Source organism: Pseudonaja textilis, chromosome 6, assembly GCF_049901715.1.
Source record: "Pseudonaja textilis isolate UNSWEBS1 chromosome 6, rPseTex1.2, whole genome shotgun sequence".
Taxonomy (NCBI): Eukaryota; Metazoa; Chordata; class Lepidosauria; order Squamata; family Elapidae; genus Pseudonaja; species Pseudonaja textilis.
This window is the reverse complement of record NC_141995.1, coordinates 15,133,201-15,146,651: the sequence shown is the minus strand read 5'-3', so window position 1 is coordinate 15,146,651 and position 13,451 is coordinate 15,133,201. Positions and strand designations below refer to the sequence as shown.

At 37.7% G+C, this 13,451-nt stretch overlaps 1 protein-coding gene across 5 annotated transcripts in view; it reads right to left on the bottom strand.

Annotated features, from left to right (window-relative positions):
- BMPR1B (bone morphogenetic protein receptor type 1B) overlaps positions 1-13,451 on the bottom strand; it is a 215,419-nt gene that overhangs the window by 27,190 nt on the left and 174,778 nt on the right. For all 5 annotated transcript variants that reach the window (XM_087935918.1, XM_087935917.1, XM_087935916.1 and 2 more), the window contains one exon: positions 2,574-2,733. In XM_087935918.1, the coding sequence (XP_087792044.1) occupies positions 2,574-2,733 (160 nt within the window). The remainder of the gene's footprint in view (positions 1-2,573; positions 2,734-13,451) is intronic.

The following is a 13,451-nucleotide window of genomic DNA, read 5'->3' as shown; positions in this document are numbered from 1 at the left end:
AGAGTTTACCAATATTAATAACCAACAGTCCATTTCAACAATGGCAAAAGGGAGACATTTATATGACATTTATATGGCAAGGGGAAAAAAACCCAAGAATTAGATATAAATCTGCAAGATGCTAAAGAAAGAGAAGTTTGGGGTTTACTAGATTTGAAATTGCCACATGAGGTTTCAGTTAACAATTGCTGGTCTCAATGGTAACCATTAAGTGAGGATTAACTATATAAGCAAGGTATTTTAAATCGGGGCTTTTTATATTTAGATTGTTTTCAACAAAAGAAGGATAGTGACTAAAACATTTTTGACAGAAATAAATTACACAACTGTTCTTTCTTATTATGAGAACAAAACTTGCTAGATTTTAAAATTGACAAGCATATTTTTTTTCCTTCTCAAAAGTGCCTTTATAATTATAGGGGTGCTTAAACATTTCCTAAAGTCCCTTTCCTGTCCATTTTTAAAAAATTAACATAATGTAGAGCTGATTCAATATGAAAAGCACACTTAACTTTGTGAGGAGAGTTGTTGTCTACTTTTTATAAGCATCAATGGCTCACAACTTTAAGAAGATGTCTCAAATTCAGCACCTCAAATAAGGGTCATGGTTGTTTTTAAATATGGTCATCTCTCTAAAATGAGCATCCGCTTGGCTGCTAATGTTCACAATTCAATGCTTTTAGAGAGATGTGTGAGTGCTTTGATAACATCCAGTGGTGGGGCTGCTACCAGTTCGGACCAGTTCTAGTGAACCAGTAGTTCCAACAATCAGCTGGCCCCGCCCCTCTGTACCCGCCCTTTCCTGTCCTATATTTCCATCTTTTTCAGCTCAGCTGATTCACATGACACAGTAGATTTCTGCGCCTCCGCTGTTCTACTTACCAGGGCTGCCCTAGAAGGTAAGCTGTAGAGATTCAAATTGATGTTTTTTGAACACTGTGCACACTCACAAAACCAGTGGTTAAACTAGTTGCAGCCCACCACTGATAACATCCAAGGTTTTATTGAAGAAAGTTGTTCCTAAAGGGCTAGGAAAATAAATGTGTGTTTGGAACTTCCCAGGTGCAGGATGTTTACATGATGATGGTTCGTGTTTGCAAAGGCTGAAGGTTAACATAACCTTTACAAGCCCGGGTTTAGGAAATGCTTTCAATAGCTTTCACCTCTCCCAGTAAAAGGTCCTTGTTAATCCATCCACCTGTGCACTCAGCCATCTCTTCCTGCAGGTAGGTTGACAGTATTTACATATTCTTTGTGGTGATTCAAGGTAACAGAGAAACCCAACACCACGGCCTTAAAAATATACCAGAGTCTGTGGGTTTCATTCTGAGCCAAAATTAAATGCTTTAAACAAATCTCGTCCCCTTCTTGTGAAATTCTCCAAGTATGATAAAAAATTGCCAGCTCTCACTAGGTGGCACTTGGACAGATAGGTAGACGTCTTATGCACTCAAGTAAATATTTGCAGTTAGATGTTTCATGTTTGCATTCTTCACCGTACAGACCTTATCTGCATGAAGTGGCACAAAAGGAATAACTAAAGTTACACTTTCTATGTCACAAAGACCGGCAACTTCTTAAGAAAGTTAGAAACAGCAGGAACACTTTTTAAAAAGTGCCTAAAAAGTGAGTTTATAAAAGTCATTGTCACATTCAACAATACAGACATCCTAATTTCTTTTGAAAGAACTGAGTGCTGAGATGTACAAACATATATTCTGTAAAAAGAAATACTATAAGTGTTTTAAATTCTGCCTATATAGAATATTGTGTAAACTATATTTGCAAGCTATGAACTTTGTTCCTTGATTTAATTCTAACAATAGACTTTAAAAAAAAAAAACACCAAAGAATTGGGTGGTTTCTTTTTAAGTAACCCAGACATCAAATATATTGTTAGAAAAGGAAGGAAGGACAACTTGAAATCCATTCAACCTTCACCTTAACTGAATGAAAAACTTAACTACATCAGTCTAAAATGTACTCGTACATTTTGCCTTTTTATTCTATCAAGAGCCATTCACCTTAAATCAGTGTAGTATGTATGATTTGGGTTTCTCTGGGCCTAAGACTTGTAGGAAAATGTGCTAGCACAGAACAAATATACTTAATATTTTCTCTTGTATTAATCAGTATTAACTCCAAATATCAAATATAAAGTTTAAAAGGTTAACAGAATCAACACCATATGGAAAGACATTTGTCTTCTTTTTCTGCCAAGACTATAATATTTCTGTAATGTAAAATGCATTATCCAGAAAAATTACCATAATAGGAAAATGAGCTTAGAAGGAGAAAAAAAGAACCTATATAAAAGCCTCCATCATATATATTAAGCAGGAGCATAAGTTAAACAACAGTTAGACAAAATTTTCCTTACCAGGTGATCCCTTTCTTTAGTAACTGATATTTACTGATCCTAAAATCTCAGTATTCATTTGGGTAGCAAAATTAACCATCATTTACAGATACATTTTTCATTATTTGGTTTAATCTTTTAAAAGCATTTAAGTCAAATGGGCATGATACCAAAGTGTGTCAATTGCACAGTGTGTGAAGATTTCTCCACCAACCTGCAGGTGTTGTTTTTTGAATTTTCGGGACAGTAGTGATGACAGTGACACCAGAGCTTCTTCTGGGTAGGAGCAGCTGCTGTGCTTCCTCCACCTTCTTTCCTAGCATCGATATTTCCTTTCCCAGAATTCCTCAAGGGCCTGCTGTCTAGAAAGTTTGCTACACAGGAGAAGAAAACAACAGCAATGCAAATAAGACTAAGAATTTTGAGTCGGCAGTCCAGAGTTCTGGAAGATGCAGGTCATAAAGGACTCACACACATAAATGACAGATGTACTCACTGTTGAAATATTGTAACTTTTTGTAATTCATAGCAACAAGATCACTTATTTTAAATTTTTATTTTCTTTACTTTTGATTATATAAAATTTACTACCCATCATCATAACTTATCTACCTGTATTTGAGAAACATTCCTATTACAGATCCCTTCCCACGTTTGACTCTGGCATCCTTGATATTTATGATATTAAGGGCTTTTCCATACAGTATTGTTTGCACTACCCAAATTCTTAAAGCTGAGTGCAGAGATATTTTTAGTTATGTAAAACAAAAATTCTATAGCTTGCAAGAAAGTGAATTAAATTTAAATAGTTTTTAAATAGGACAATATATTTAATACTACATGTTTTGACGGCAGCGAGAATTGTATTTGCACAACACTGGAAAAATGAGGAAACTCCTACAGATGAAAGTATCATTTAAAAAATATTAGATTGTGCAGAAATGGATAGGTTAACATTAAAGATAAAAGAATAAAGAGGATACAGAATATTTTTCAAGATGGGATTTGTTTTACCAATGGTTAGATAGTAGAGGTAGAAATTAGAAGTTGGAAGAATACCACTATGTACAAGTAAATAATATTATTATTACTATTATTATGTATAGCTAAATTCAGACAGTACACTGTTCATTAAGCACTTATGTATGTTAAAGAAAAATGCATAAATATTTTTTTTTAAATGTAAATAATTCTTTATTCCAATAGACTACCTGATCCATTGCTGTAAAGGAGAAGCTGCAAAGGTTCCAAGTCTGCATTTCAAAGTCTGTAGCTAGCTCTGAGGGAAGGTTTTGAATTTATGTTTACCAACAAAGAAATAAAGGGAGACTAGTATAGATCTATTCCAAGTTATTTAGTTCTCATCAGCTAGCCATACCCTCTTGGGATTTGAATGCCGGAGCGGAAGCAGTATGCTCCCTCCTATAATTGGTTGCCCTGATAGACCGGTCTCACACTCTGAGGCAGGAGTCTTCAAACTTGGCAAAAGTTTAAGGCTTGTGGACTTCAACTCCCAGAATTCCTGAGTTAACATGACTGGAGAAGGAATTCTGGGAGTTGAAGTCCACAAGTCCTAAAGCTGACAAGTTTGAAGACCTGTGGTCTGAGGGAAGGTATTCTGGGACTTTTGCAACCAGGAACTGCACTGTGATTTACCAAATTATTGTAGAAACTATGCAGCATTAAACATAAAGCAAGTGAACAAGATAACAGTATTTCTAGACTTAAGGCAATGGTTGACTACATATATTAATAGGATTAAGATACAAACATCTTCAAGGTGAAGTGCAGACAATCCACATTTAGCAGCTGCCCTGTTTAGTGATCATTTGCAGTTACCACAGAGATAAAAAACCAAACCTTGCCTTCATGACCTTTGCAGGTCTGTAAAGCAAAGGAAAATTTAAGATTGTAAGCCCAACCGCTGCTTCACTTAGTCACTACTTTGCTTAACAACCAAGTTGTGATTCCCAATCGAGGGCTGCCTGCATTAGCATATTGATTTTACCTTTCTTCAAACCACTAGTTATAAAACTAATTCCTGATTGGGGGGGGTCAAAGGTTTTGCTTTCAAAATATTTGAGTTTAACTTTCTGAATATCTGAGCAATATTTAATAATTTTTGTAGAGTCTCACATCAATACATATAACAGACGGAGTTTTTTAAAAGCTCTTTAACCCAGTGTAGAGCAGAATATATTAATAGCTACAAATTTAAAAATCTTGTTTTATATATTGAAAAATGTATTTACTTAACAAACTTATACAAGCAGATTTCTTATTAGGATAAGTAACTTCAGTTATTTTGGCTCTCTAAGAATTTTTTAGAACTTTGTTTTAGATAAGCTTTCTCACACACAATAACCCGTAAAAGATTAATTTTTGCATGATTAGGGCATTTTAAATTCCAAACTACAAAGGACAATTTAACATCAACAGATGTTAGCTTTTTGGGTCAGTGGAACAGAGCCTTTTAAAACTAAAGCTCAATTTTCAGCAAATAAGCACAAAACTGGGATTGTGACTAACATTGTTATTCATGGACAGAAGACTGACTTTTTACAAATGTTCTAGGCAGAAGTTTCAGACATCTGGCAAAGTGAAATTTAAAAAAAATTAAAATAATAATAATAATGAAGAATTAAAAAGGTCAGCCATGTACATGTCTTTTTAAAAAATGTGAATATTTTCTCACTTTTCTGAAATTTACAGAACAAGCAAATTCAATCTATCTTGCACATAACTTATCTCTCACACACAATCACCACAAGCATTTAGGAACCCAAACTAATCAATTTTTAAGATTTAAATCACTCTTTAGGATTTAGTAGAGACAGGTCACTGACTGTAGAAATAATCTATAATCCAGACTCTTATGTAATTCAGACTTGGCTACTAAACTAAAATAGCTCTTGCAAAAAAACAAAGACAATGTATGTTAGACACCTTCTAAAGTCTAAAGAAGAGTAGCTACTAGAAAAACAGACTCTGAGTTTACTTTATTAAGGCAATTTCTCCAGAGAGTTCCACTGATGTTCATCCATCCTTACATTCAGGAGGCAGATATAAACTTGCATGAATAATTTTCCAGATGATTAATTTAATAACAGAGCCCTTATTGTGTTAACATTTTTCTGTGTGATGTGCTTCACCGATTATGATGGTTTGTTTTAATATTGTCCCCAGTTTTCTGGTTTTGCTTGTGAGGATTCTTTTCACCATAGGACAACAGGCTATTAATTTCAATGTAAGGAAACAGGATGTGTAATTTTTTTTGACAAGACAGAAAAGCAGGATCTGAAGGAGAGAGCCTAAATCCACTGGCTTAATGTGGAGCCTGTTATAATGGCTAATCTTAATGATTACAAGAAACAACAATGAGCTTTCACCCAACTATAATCTGCAAATTCACTCCCAAACTGTACAAATGTTTCTGCTTTCCAGAAATTCAGAGCAGCTGTTAAATTTGGTTATGCTGGAAGCACCCTAGCTTCCTAATATTCTAACAGGAATTCAGTGGGATCTCTTTGCTCTTTTGGCAGACAGCCAACAAGCTCAGAAAAGAGGTAACATTGTAAGAAGAACTCTAAAGCCATAGAAAAAAGTGCTGTGTCAACTAACTAGTTCATAATACTTGGCTCTAGACAGAAATAAAAGAAACACATGCCAGACCTTTTCACTTGCTTTTCAATCTATAAAATCCTGTTTGCATGGATGGATGGATGTAAACGTTTATATACAGACTTTGGAGAAGGAAATCTCAGAAATTTGAATTAAAATATGAAACAAATGTTTTATCTATAAAACATGGCAATTTAACTGAAGCTCTCAGTCACAAGGACTATTCAGACATAAAGAATCCAAACACAAAGAAGTAGAAGTGGCTTTTGTTATTACTTCTGCACTTTTCCACACTACAAGGAGAAAGAAAGAACTGGAATCAGATATCCTACATTTATCTAAACACAGGATCTCATCAATCCTATAAAGAAATTACTGAGGTGACATCAGGTTTCCTGTGCTCTAAGTACTTGGTTTATTTTATCCCTAGAAAACCAACAGCACTGCTTTTGTCTGATGGAAACACCAGATTACTGCAAATTAACAGTATTTTAGCTTCTTCTGGAGAACACTGTGTACCAAGAGACAAATCTTGGAGGCTGGTGGAAAGTATGAAATGGAAGCTAGTACATATAGGTCTGAACATCAGATATTAGAAACGAAATTGACAAACTAGAACATGTTCAAAGGAGAGCGACAAAACTAATCAATGATCAGGAAAGAAAAACTTACATGATATGGTTGGAGGCATCCCAAAGGCACTTTTTCAAAAGGCAACTGGACTTTCTGGGTTTTCTTTGAAGACGTTTCGCTTCTCTTGGAAACTTCTTGGAAGAGAAGTGAAACACCTTCAAAGAAAAACCAGAAAGTCAGCTGCCTCTTGAAAAAGCACCTTTCGGACAACCAAGACCTGGATGACTGAGAATCTACAAAGACATTTAGTTGGAGGTATGTTTAATCTTGGAGAAGAGAAAACTGAAGAAGATGGGATAGCTGTTTCCAGGTATCTAAAGCAGTGTTTCTCAACAATGGCAACTTAAAAGTTTTGTGAATTTCAACTCCCAGAATTCCCCATTCATATGGCTGACTGGGGAACCCTGAGAATTGAAGTCCACACATTTTAAAGCTGCCAAAGTTGAGAAACACTGATCTAAAGAGTTGATGCATATAAGAAAAGGCAGAATAGTCAGACTTGTTCAAGTATTGTAATGAATTTAAATTAAGAGATAATACATTTTCATTGAACATCAGGAAAAATTTCCCAGTGGTAAAACATGTTCAACAATGGAAAGGATTACTTTAGGAGTAAGGGGCCATTTCCACTGGAGGTGTTGCTACTGAAGGTTAATGGTTATCTATCAGCTCTGCCGTGCTAACAAATTCCTGTCTTGAGCAGAAGATTGGACAAGATAATCCAGAGGAAGAGCCATGGTGGCACAATGCAGTACTGCAGGCTTCTTCTGCCAGTTGCCAGCAGTTTTGGCAGTTCAAATCCCACCAGGCTCAAGGTTGACTCAGCCTTCCATCCTTCTGAGGTCGGTAAAAGGAGGACCCAGATTGTTGGGGGCAATAGGCTGACTCTGTAAACTGCTTAGAGAGGGTTGCAAAGCACTGTAAAGCAGTATATAAGTCTAAGTGCTATTGCTATATAAGTATGTGTGTGTGTGTAAATAGGGACAGTTGAAGTATATTTAAAACAATGATGGGGAGCTAAAGATACCTTATACAAATGGTAAGAATCTTGTGACTGGCATCTCACTATGTCTGAAATGCTTTAAAAAAACTTTGACCAACTTATCTTGTAATGGTGATGACTCCTTTCACTCCAATAACCTGTTCTTGGTGATTTATTATGGCTTTGGCCCCTGATTGGTTTACCTAGCACTTAGGTTTTCTACGGCCTGCCAGCAATACAACTTTTGATTGAAGCCTGACTTTCTCTGATAATGAGAAAGCCTTGGCCAGGACAGCGATTGATGCAAAAAGATGCAGTCAAAAATGAGCATTCAGCCATTCTCACATCCAGGGTGGATTTGATTTAAATCAAGTCGGTTTAAATCACAATTTAAATCATGATTTAAATCACTAGTAAAAAGGCTTGATTTAAATCATAATTTTTAAAGAGCAACTGTCATCTCTGTCCCATAGCAGCTCCTCCTCTGACCTGCTATTGATTCACCAACAGTCCCAATATTGGAGAATATACAGCTTCATGCTACATGACTAAGCTCTATTTTATGCTGAATAAACTAAATTGTTAATGTATCTTAAATAGAAAACTATCTTTAGATAGACTTGTACTCCAAAAGCATTTTATTAAAATAAATTTGTAAAAATAAAAAAAATCAAATTTAAATAAAAAAAATCTGATTTAAATTTTTTAAAATCCTTTTTTTTAAAAAAAAATCATTGATTTTTATCTTCCCTGGTTACCTCTTACCAGGCACAGAAATGGATAGCCATTCTACAAAACCTCCCAAGAGGTTAGCTTCTGAAAACAGTCAAGTTTTCTTGGATGCTGCAACAGTTTGCTTCAAGTGAAATCACTGCTCTCCCCTGATAATACCACCATGACTACTGTGTTTCTCATAAAATAAGGCCGGGTCTTACATTTTTTTGAGCCCTGAAAAAACGGCTAGGCTGTCTTTTCGGGGGTGACTTGCATCCTCATCTAGAGTGCCCCGCGGGCAGCCTCACCACCAGCCGCTCCTAATGGGTGATCATGGCAAAGCGCAGAGAGCTCCCTACTCCCACCAAACACCTTTGCTGCAGACCCAAGACCTTTGGCACCCGCTGCTGTTGCTTTCCCTTCTGCCCATTCCGCCACGTTTGGAGCTGCTGCTTCCATGTTTGGAGTGCTGCTACCATTTGGAGCGCTGCCGCCATTTGGAGCACCGCCGCCGTGTTTGGAGCTGCCGCTTCCGTTTTTGGAGTGCCACTGCCATTTGGAGCACCACCGCCATTTGGAGCACTGCCATCATGTTTGGAGCTGCCACTTCCGCGTTTGGAGCTGCCGCCATGTTTGGAGTGGCAGCAGCGCTCCAAATGGCAGTGGTGCTCCAAACAGTGGCAGTGCTCCAAACGCGGAAGCGGCAGCTCCAAACACGGCGGCAGCTCCAAATGCGGCATGGCAACTCCAAACAGCGGCAGTGCTCCAAACAGCGGTGGGGTTCCAAACGCAGAAGCGGCAGCACCAAACGCGGCGGCAGCTCCAAATGCAGAAGTGGCAGCTTCAAATGGCAGCGGTGCTCCAAACAGCAGTGGTGCTCCAAATGTGGAAGTGGCAGCTCCAAATGCGGCGGCGGCATGGGCAGAAGGGAAATCAACAGCGGCGGGCGCTGAAGGTCTTGGGTCTGCCACAAAGGTGCTTGGCAGGAGTAGGGAGCTCTCCACGCTCTGCCATGATCTCCCATTAGGAGCAGCTGGTGGCGAGGAATTGCTGCCTGCGGGGCACTCCTAATGGCAAGTCCCCCCGCCCTTCCCATTTTGCATGTTTTAAAATAGGCCTAAATTTGGGGGGGAGGGGCTTAATTTCATTTTATGCCTAGAAAACATGCTGGGTCTTCCTATTGGGGGAGGTCGTATTGTTGGAGAAACACGGCATTTTTTAATAAAATATTTCTAACCATCTTTCTCCTTTCTCCAGAATATACTATGATATGTACTAATATATCAAGAATGTATAATTATTTTTTTAAAAAAAACTCTTCCTGTGTATATTGTTAAAAAAAAAAAAATTATAGTATAGACCAGGGACCTCCAATCTAGACAACTTTAAGACTTGTGGACTTCAGCTCCCAGCAAAACTGGCTGAAGAACTCTGGAAGTTGAAGTCCTCTAGTCTTAAAGTTGCCAAGGTTGGACGCTCCTGGTATAGACCATGCCTATTTACATTCATTTTACTTTGGCTTGTTACAACCTTGCCAAATCTCCATCCCCAATGAGAATCATGTGACCAGACAGTAAAACTACTGTACTGCTGCTAAGGGAGTTTCCATTAACAAAACAGAGCACCTTATGTTGGGTTAAGCCTGCACCTGTGATCAGTTATTCACCAGTTAAGAAATGCAGCCCAGGCTTGGGTGCTTAATCCATCTCAGCTGTTCTCTCCCCAGCTTCTATTCTCTTTGATTGCACAGTTGGCAAGCAGAAACCTGTTTGACTAGGCAAAGAGCTGCCTGTGTGATTTTTATGTTAATTATTTTATTTATTAAATTTTTCAGCCTCCCATCTTCCCTATAGAGTAAATCTGGACAGCTTACAACTGGTAAAACAAGTAGAAAAATAATTCTAAAATATTAAAACTACACGGGTCAAGATTTGAAAACTAAACTGAAACCAGAACTAAGAAATAACGGGACAGGGATGAGGTCTTCTAACTCATCAGCTAAATCCTCCATCATGTGAAACTGTCTAAATGACAAAAGAAAGCTGAAAGAAAAAGAATTTACTGTGGGAATATACAGAGCAGCAGTGTCAAACTGGTAGCCCCTGAACTGAATGCATCACACACAGGCCACGCCCACCCCAGCTCTGTGAATTAGAAAAAAGATGCAACCTGCAATAGTTGAATCTTCCAAGTGATCTTCAAGGAAAGACCCAAGTTGTTGTTGTTGTTGTTGTTGTTGTTGTTTCTTCTTCTTCTTCTTCTTCTTCTTCTTCTTCTTCTTCTTCTTCTTCTTCTTCTTCTTCTTCTTCTTCTTCTTCTTCTTCTTCTTCTTCTTCTTCTTCTTCTTCTTCTTCTTCTTCTTCTTCTTCTTCTTCTTCTTCTTCGGCTTGGTGGGAGTGGCATGGCTTGGTGGGCATGGCAGGGGAAGGATACTCCAAAATCTCCATTCCCTCCCCAATCCTGGGGGAAGGTTACTGCAAAATCCCCATTCCCTCCCCACCCCAATAACCTGTTTTCGGGCTCCATTGTCCTGTGCAGGGCAACCAAAGAAGACCCAGCCAATCAACTGGGACTCCGGAGACAAAGAATAGATGGGGGCAAGGCCAGTCAGAAGTGGTATTTGCTGGTTCTCCAAACTACTCAAAATTTCCACTACCGGTTCTCCAGAACTGGTCAGAACCTGCTGAATACCACCTCTGAAACACTTGTTATAGTCATCCAGAAGCCATCTTTGCAGTTTTTCTGGCTAAAGAATTCAAAATATTTGCTCTTGAAAATACTAAGAGCAATTATTTGGATTACAAGGAATGAAGAATCTTTCACCAACTGCCTTCCTCTGAAGACATCATAAATAACATCTCCCATAATGGTGTGCCATCTCTAGAATGCTTGCCGTACATTTTAAATCATTTCACACCAAGCACAATATTTTTCAACTATTAGGCAAACCTTGTTTTCATTCTGAGGTTTTCTTTAATTTATGCTACTAAACTTAGCTATATGGTGCGTTTTATTTGTTTTATAGCTGTCTGCAATTAGGTTGCCAATGTACTTTATTTTATAAATATGTCAGCAGTAAGTGAACATTAGAATGTATAACAGCTTTACAAATGATGCATAGATGTTCTACACAGATTCCATAATAAATGTAAGCTCTCCATTTCATTAGGAAAGAAAAATAAATACATCCTTAAAGCTCTTAACTGATACATAAACTATGAAAGGTTTAGAAAGGTTGTCCCAGTTATGAGGCAGAAAACAATGTTTTTCTTGTGTTACGAAAAGGTGAAGGTTTCCCCTCTTCAGTCATGTCCAACTCTAGGAGATGTTTCCGAGCCAAGGGAGCCAGCATTGTTCCATGATCACATGGCTGGCATGATTGTATGCCAAGGCACACTGAACGCTGTTACCTTCCCACTGGAGTCATACCTATTTATCTACTTATATTTGCATGCTTTTGAACTGCTACGTTGCTAGGAGCTGGAGCAAAAATGGGAGCTCATGGCATCAACCAATGCTTGGATTTTTGAACTGCCAATCTTATGGTTGATAAGCCCAGCATTTCAACTGCTAGTCCAGGGGTCCCAATCCCTGGTCGTGCCCAGCACCAGTCTGTGGCATGCCACAAACTGGGTTGCACAAAGCGAAACTCCATCTGCAGGATGCAGACAGTATGCAAAACCATGCCCCCTCCTCTAGTCCATGGAAAAACTTCGCTCCATGGAACTGGTCCCTGGTGCCCCAAAGGTTGAGGACTGCTGTGCTAGACCACGCCCCTTCATGAATTACATTATTCACACACACACACACACACACACACAATTTTACATGTGTATGCACTAAGCATATTATGTTTACAATATAATAAAAAGATAACAAGATTATTCAAAACAATTAAAAATTCAGAAAAATAAAAGTCCAAGAAACCAAGAGGGCAGCCAACATGGAGGTGGAGTCCTTTTTAGACCTTTGTTACAAATTATTTACATAGTTATAATGAATAATATCTCACATTATTTTAAAATATTTCCTTTACAGTTTATCATTCAATTACAGTAAGTGATAGGTTAGGATAGTATTTATCACATTCTGTTCTAATAAATGCAAAACAGTGAAACTCCTAAATAGGGACCACTATTTCAAACTATCCACAACTTCAACTTCCGTATGAAGTTCTTCTTCTGATTTCTTCTGTGTTGCAAGCCAGCAGATCAGTAGTTATGACTAGCAGAGTCTCAAAGATAGTATGTTGATTATTTTTATTTTTTTACCTCAGGAGCAATTTTACTGCAGTGTTTTGAGAGCTACCTATCTACATTTTTGTAGCATAAACAGGAGTCATTCTATTCAAAAGTGCAAAAATTAGAGTTACTGTTGTCATTCCACAGTAGTAAGTTTAAAAAACAGTGTAAATAATGCGTTTTTAACTGATGCAGTCTCGCCCGAGATAAATAATACTTAGGTAAGTAAATAACTAAGCTGCTGTACCCAAAAAAGGTCCATTTGTCATGACAATTCATTTAGAAAATCCACACTGGAAGGCACAATTCAAAAGACTAAATCACAAAGTAAGTATTAAGTAACAAGATATGCCAAGGACACTTAAAGTATGCTACAATCAGACCTGCCTACCAGAGTCTAAAATGTTAAAAGATAACTTTGCTGGGTGCTATGACTTTGTTTTTAAACTGTGATTTAGAAAGCAAAGCTTTTGCTTTCAAAAATCCTAGTCTTTTTAATTGCATATACTATGTATTCTGCAAAAGACTATTGTAGCTTTTTCAATGCAACATTTTCACTTTATGATAAAGAAATTAAGTGGAGTCATGAAACAAAAGAGCATATTACATCAGTCATCTGCCTTGTCACTCATCTCTTTTGGCTTCTCTATTCATCTCAAGTACTGATTTAACTTTCCATACCATGTTATTTCTATGTTTTTAAGATTGTGCTATATTCACATTCACATATAAAACCTATAGTGATGCTGTGGTTAGAATACAGTATTGCAGGCTGACTCTGCCATTGCCAAGAGTTCGATCCTGACAGGCTAAAGTTTGACTCAGCCTTCCATCCTTCTGAGGTTGGTAAAATGAGAGCCCAGATTGCTGAGGGCAATATGCTGACTCTGTAAACCACTTA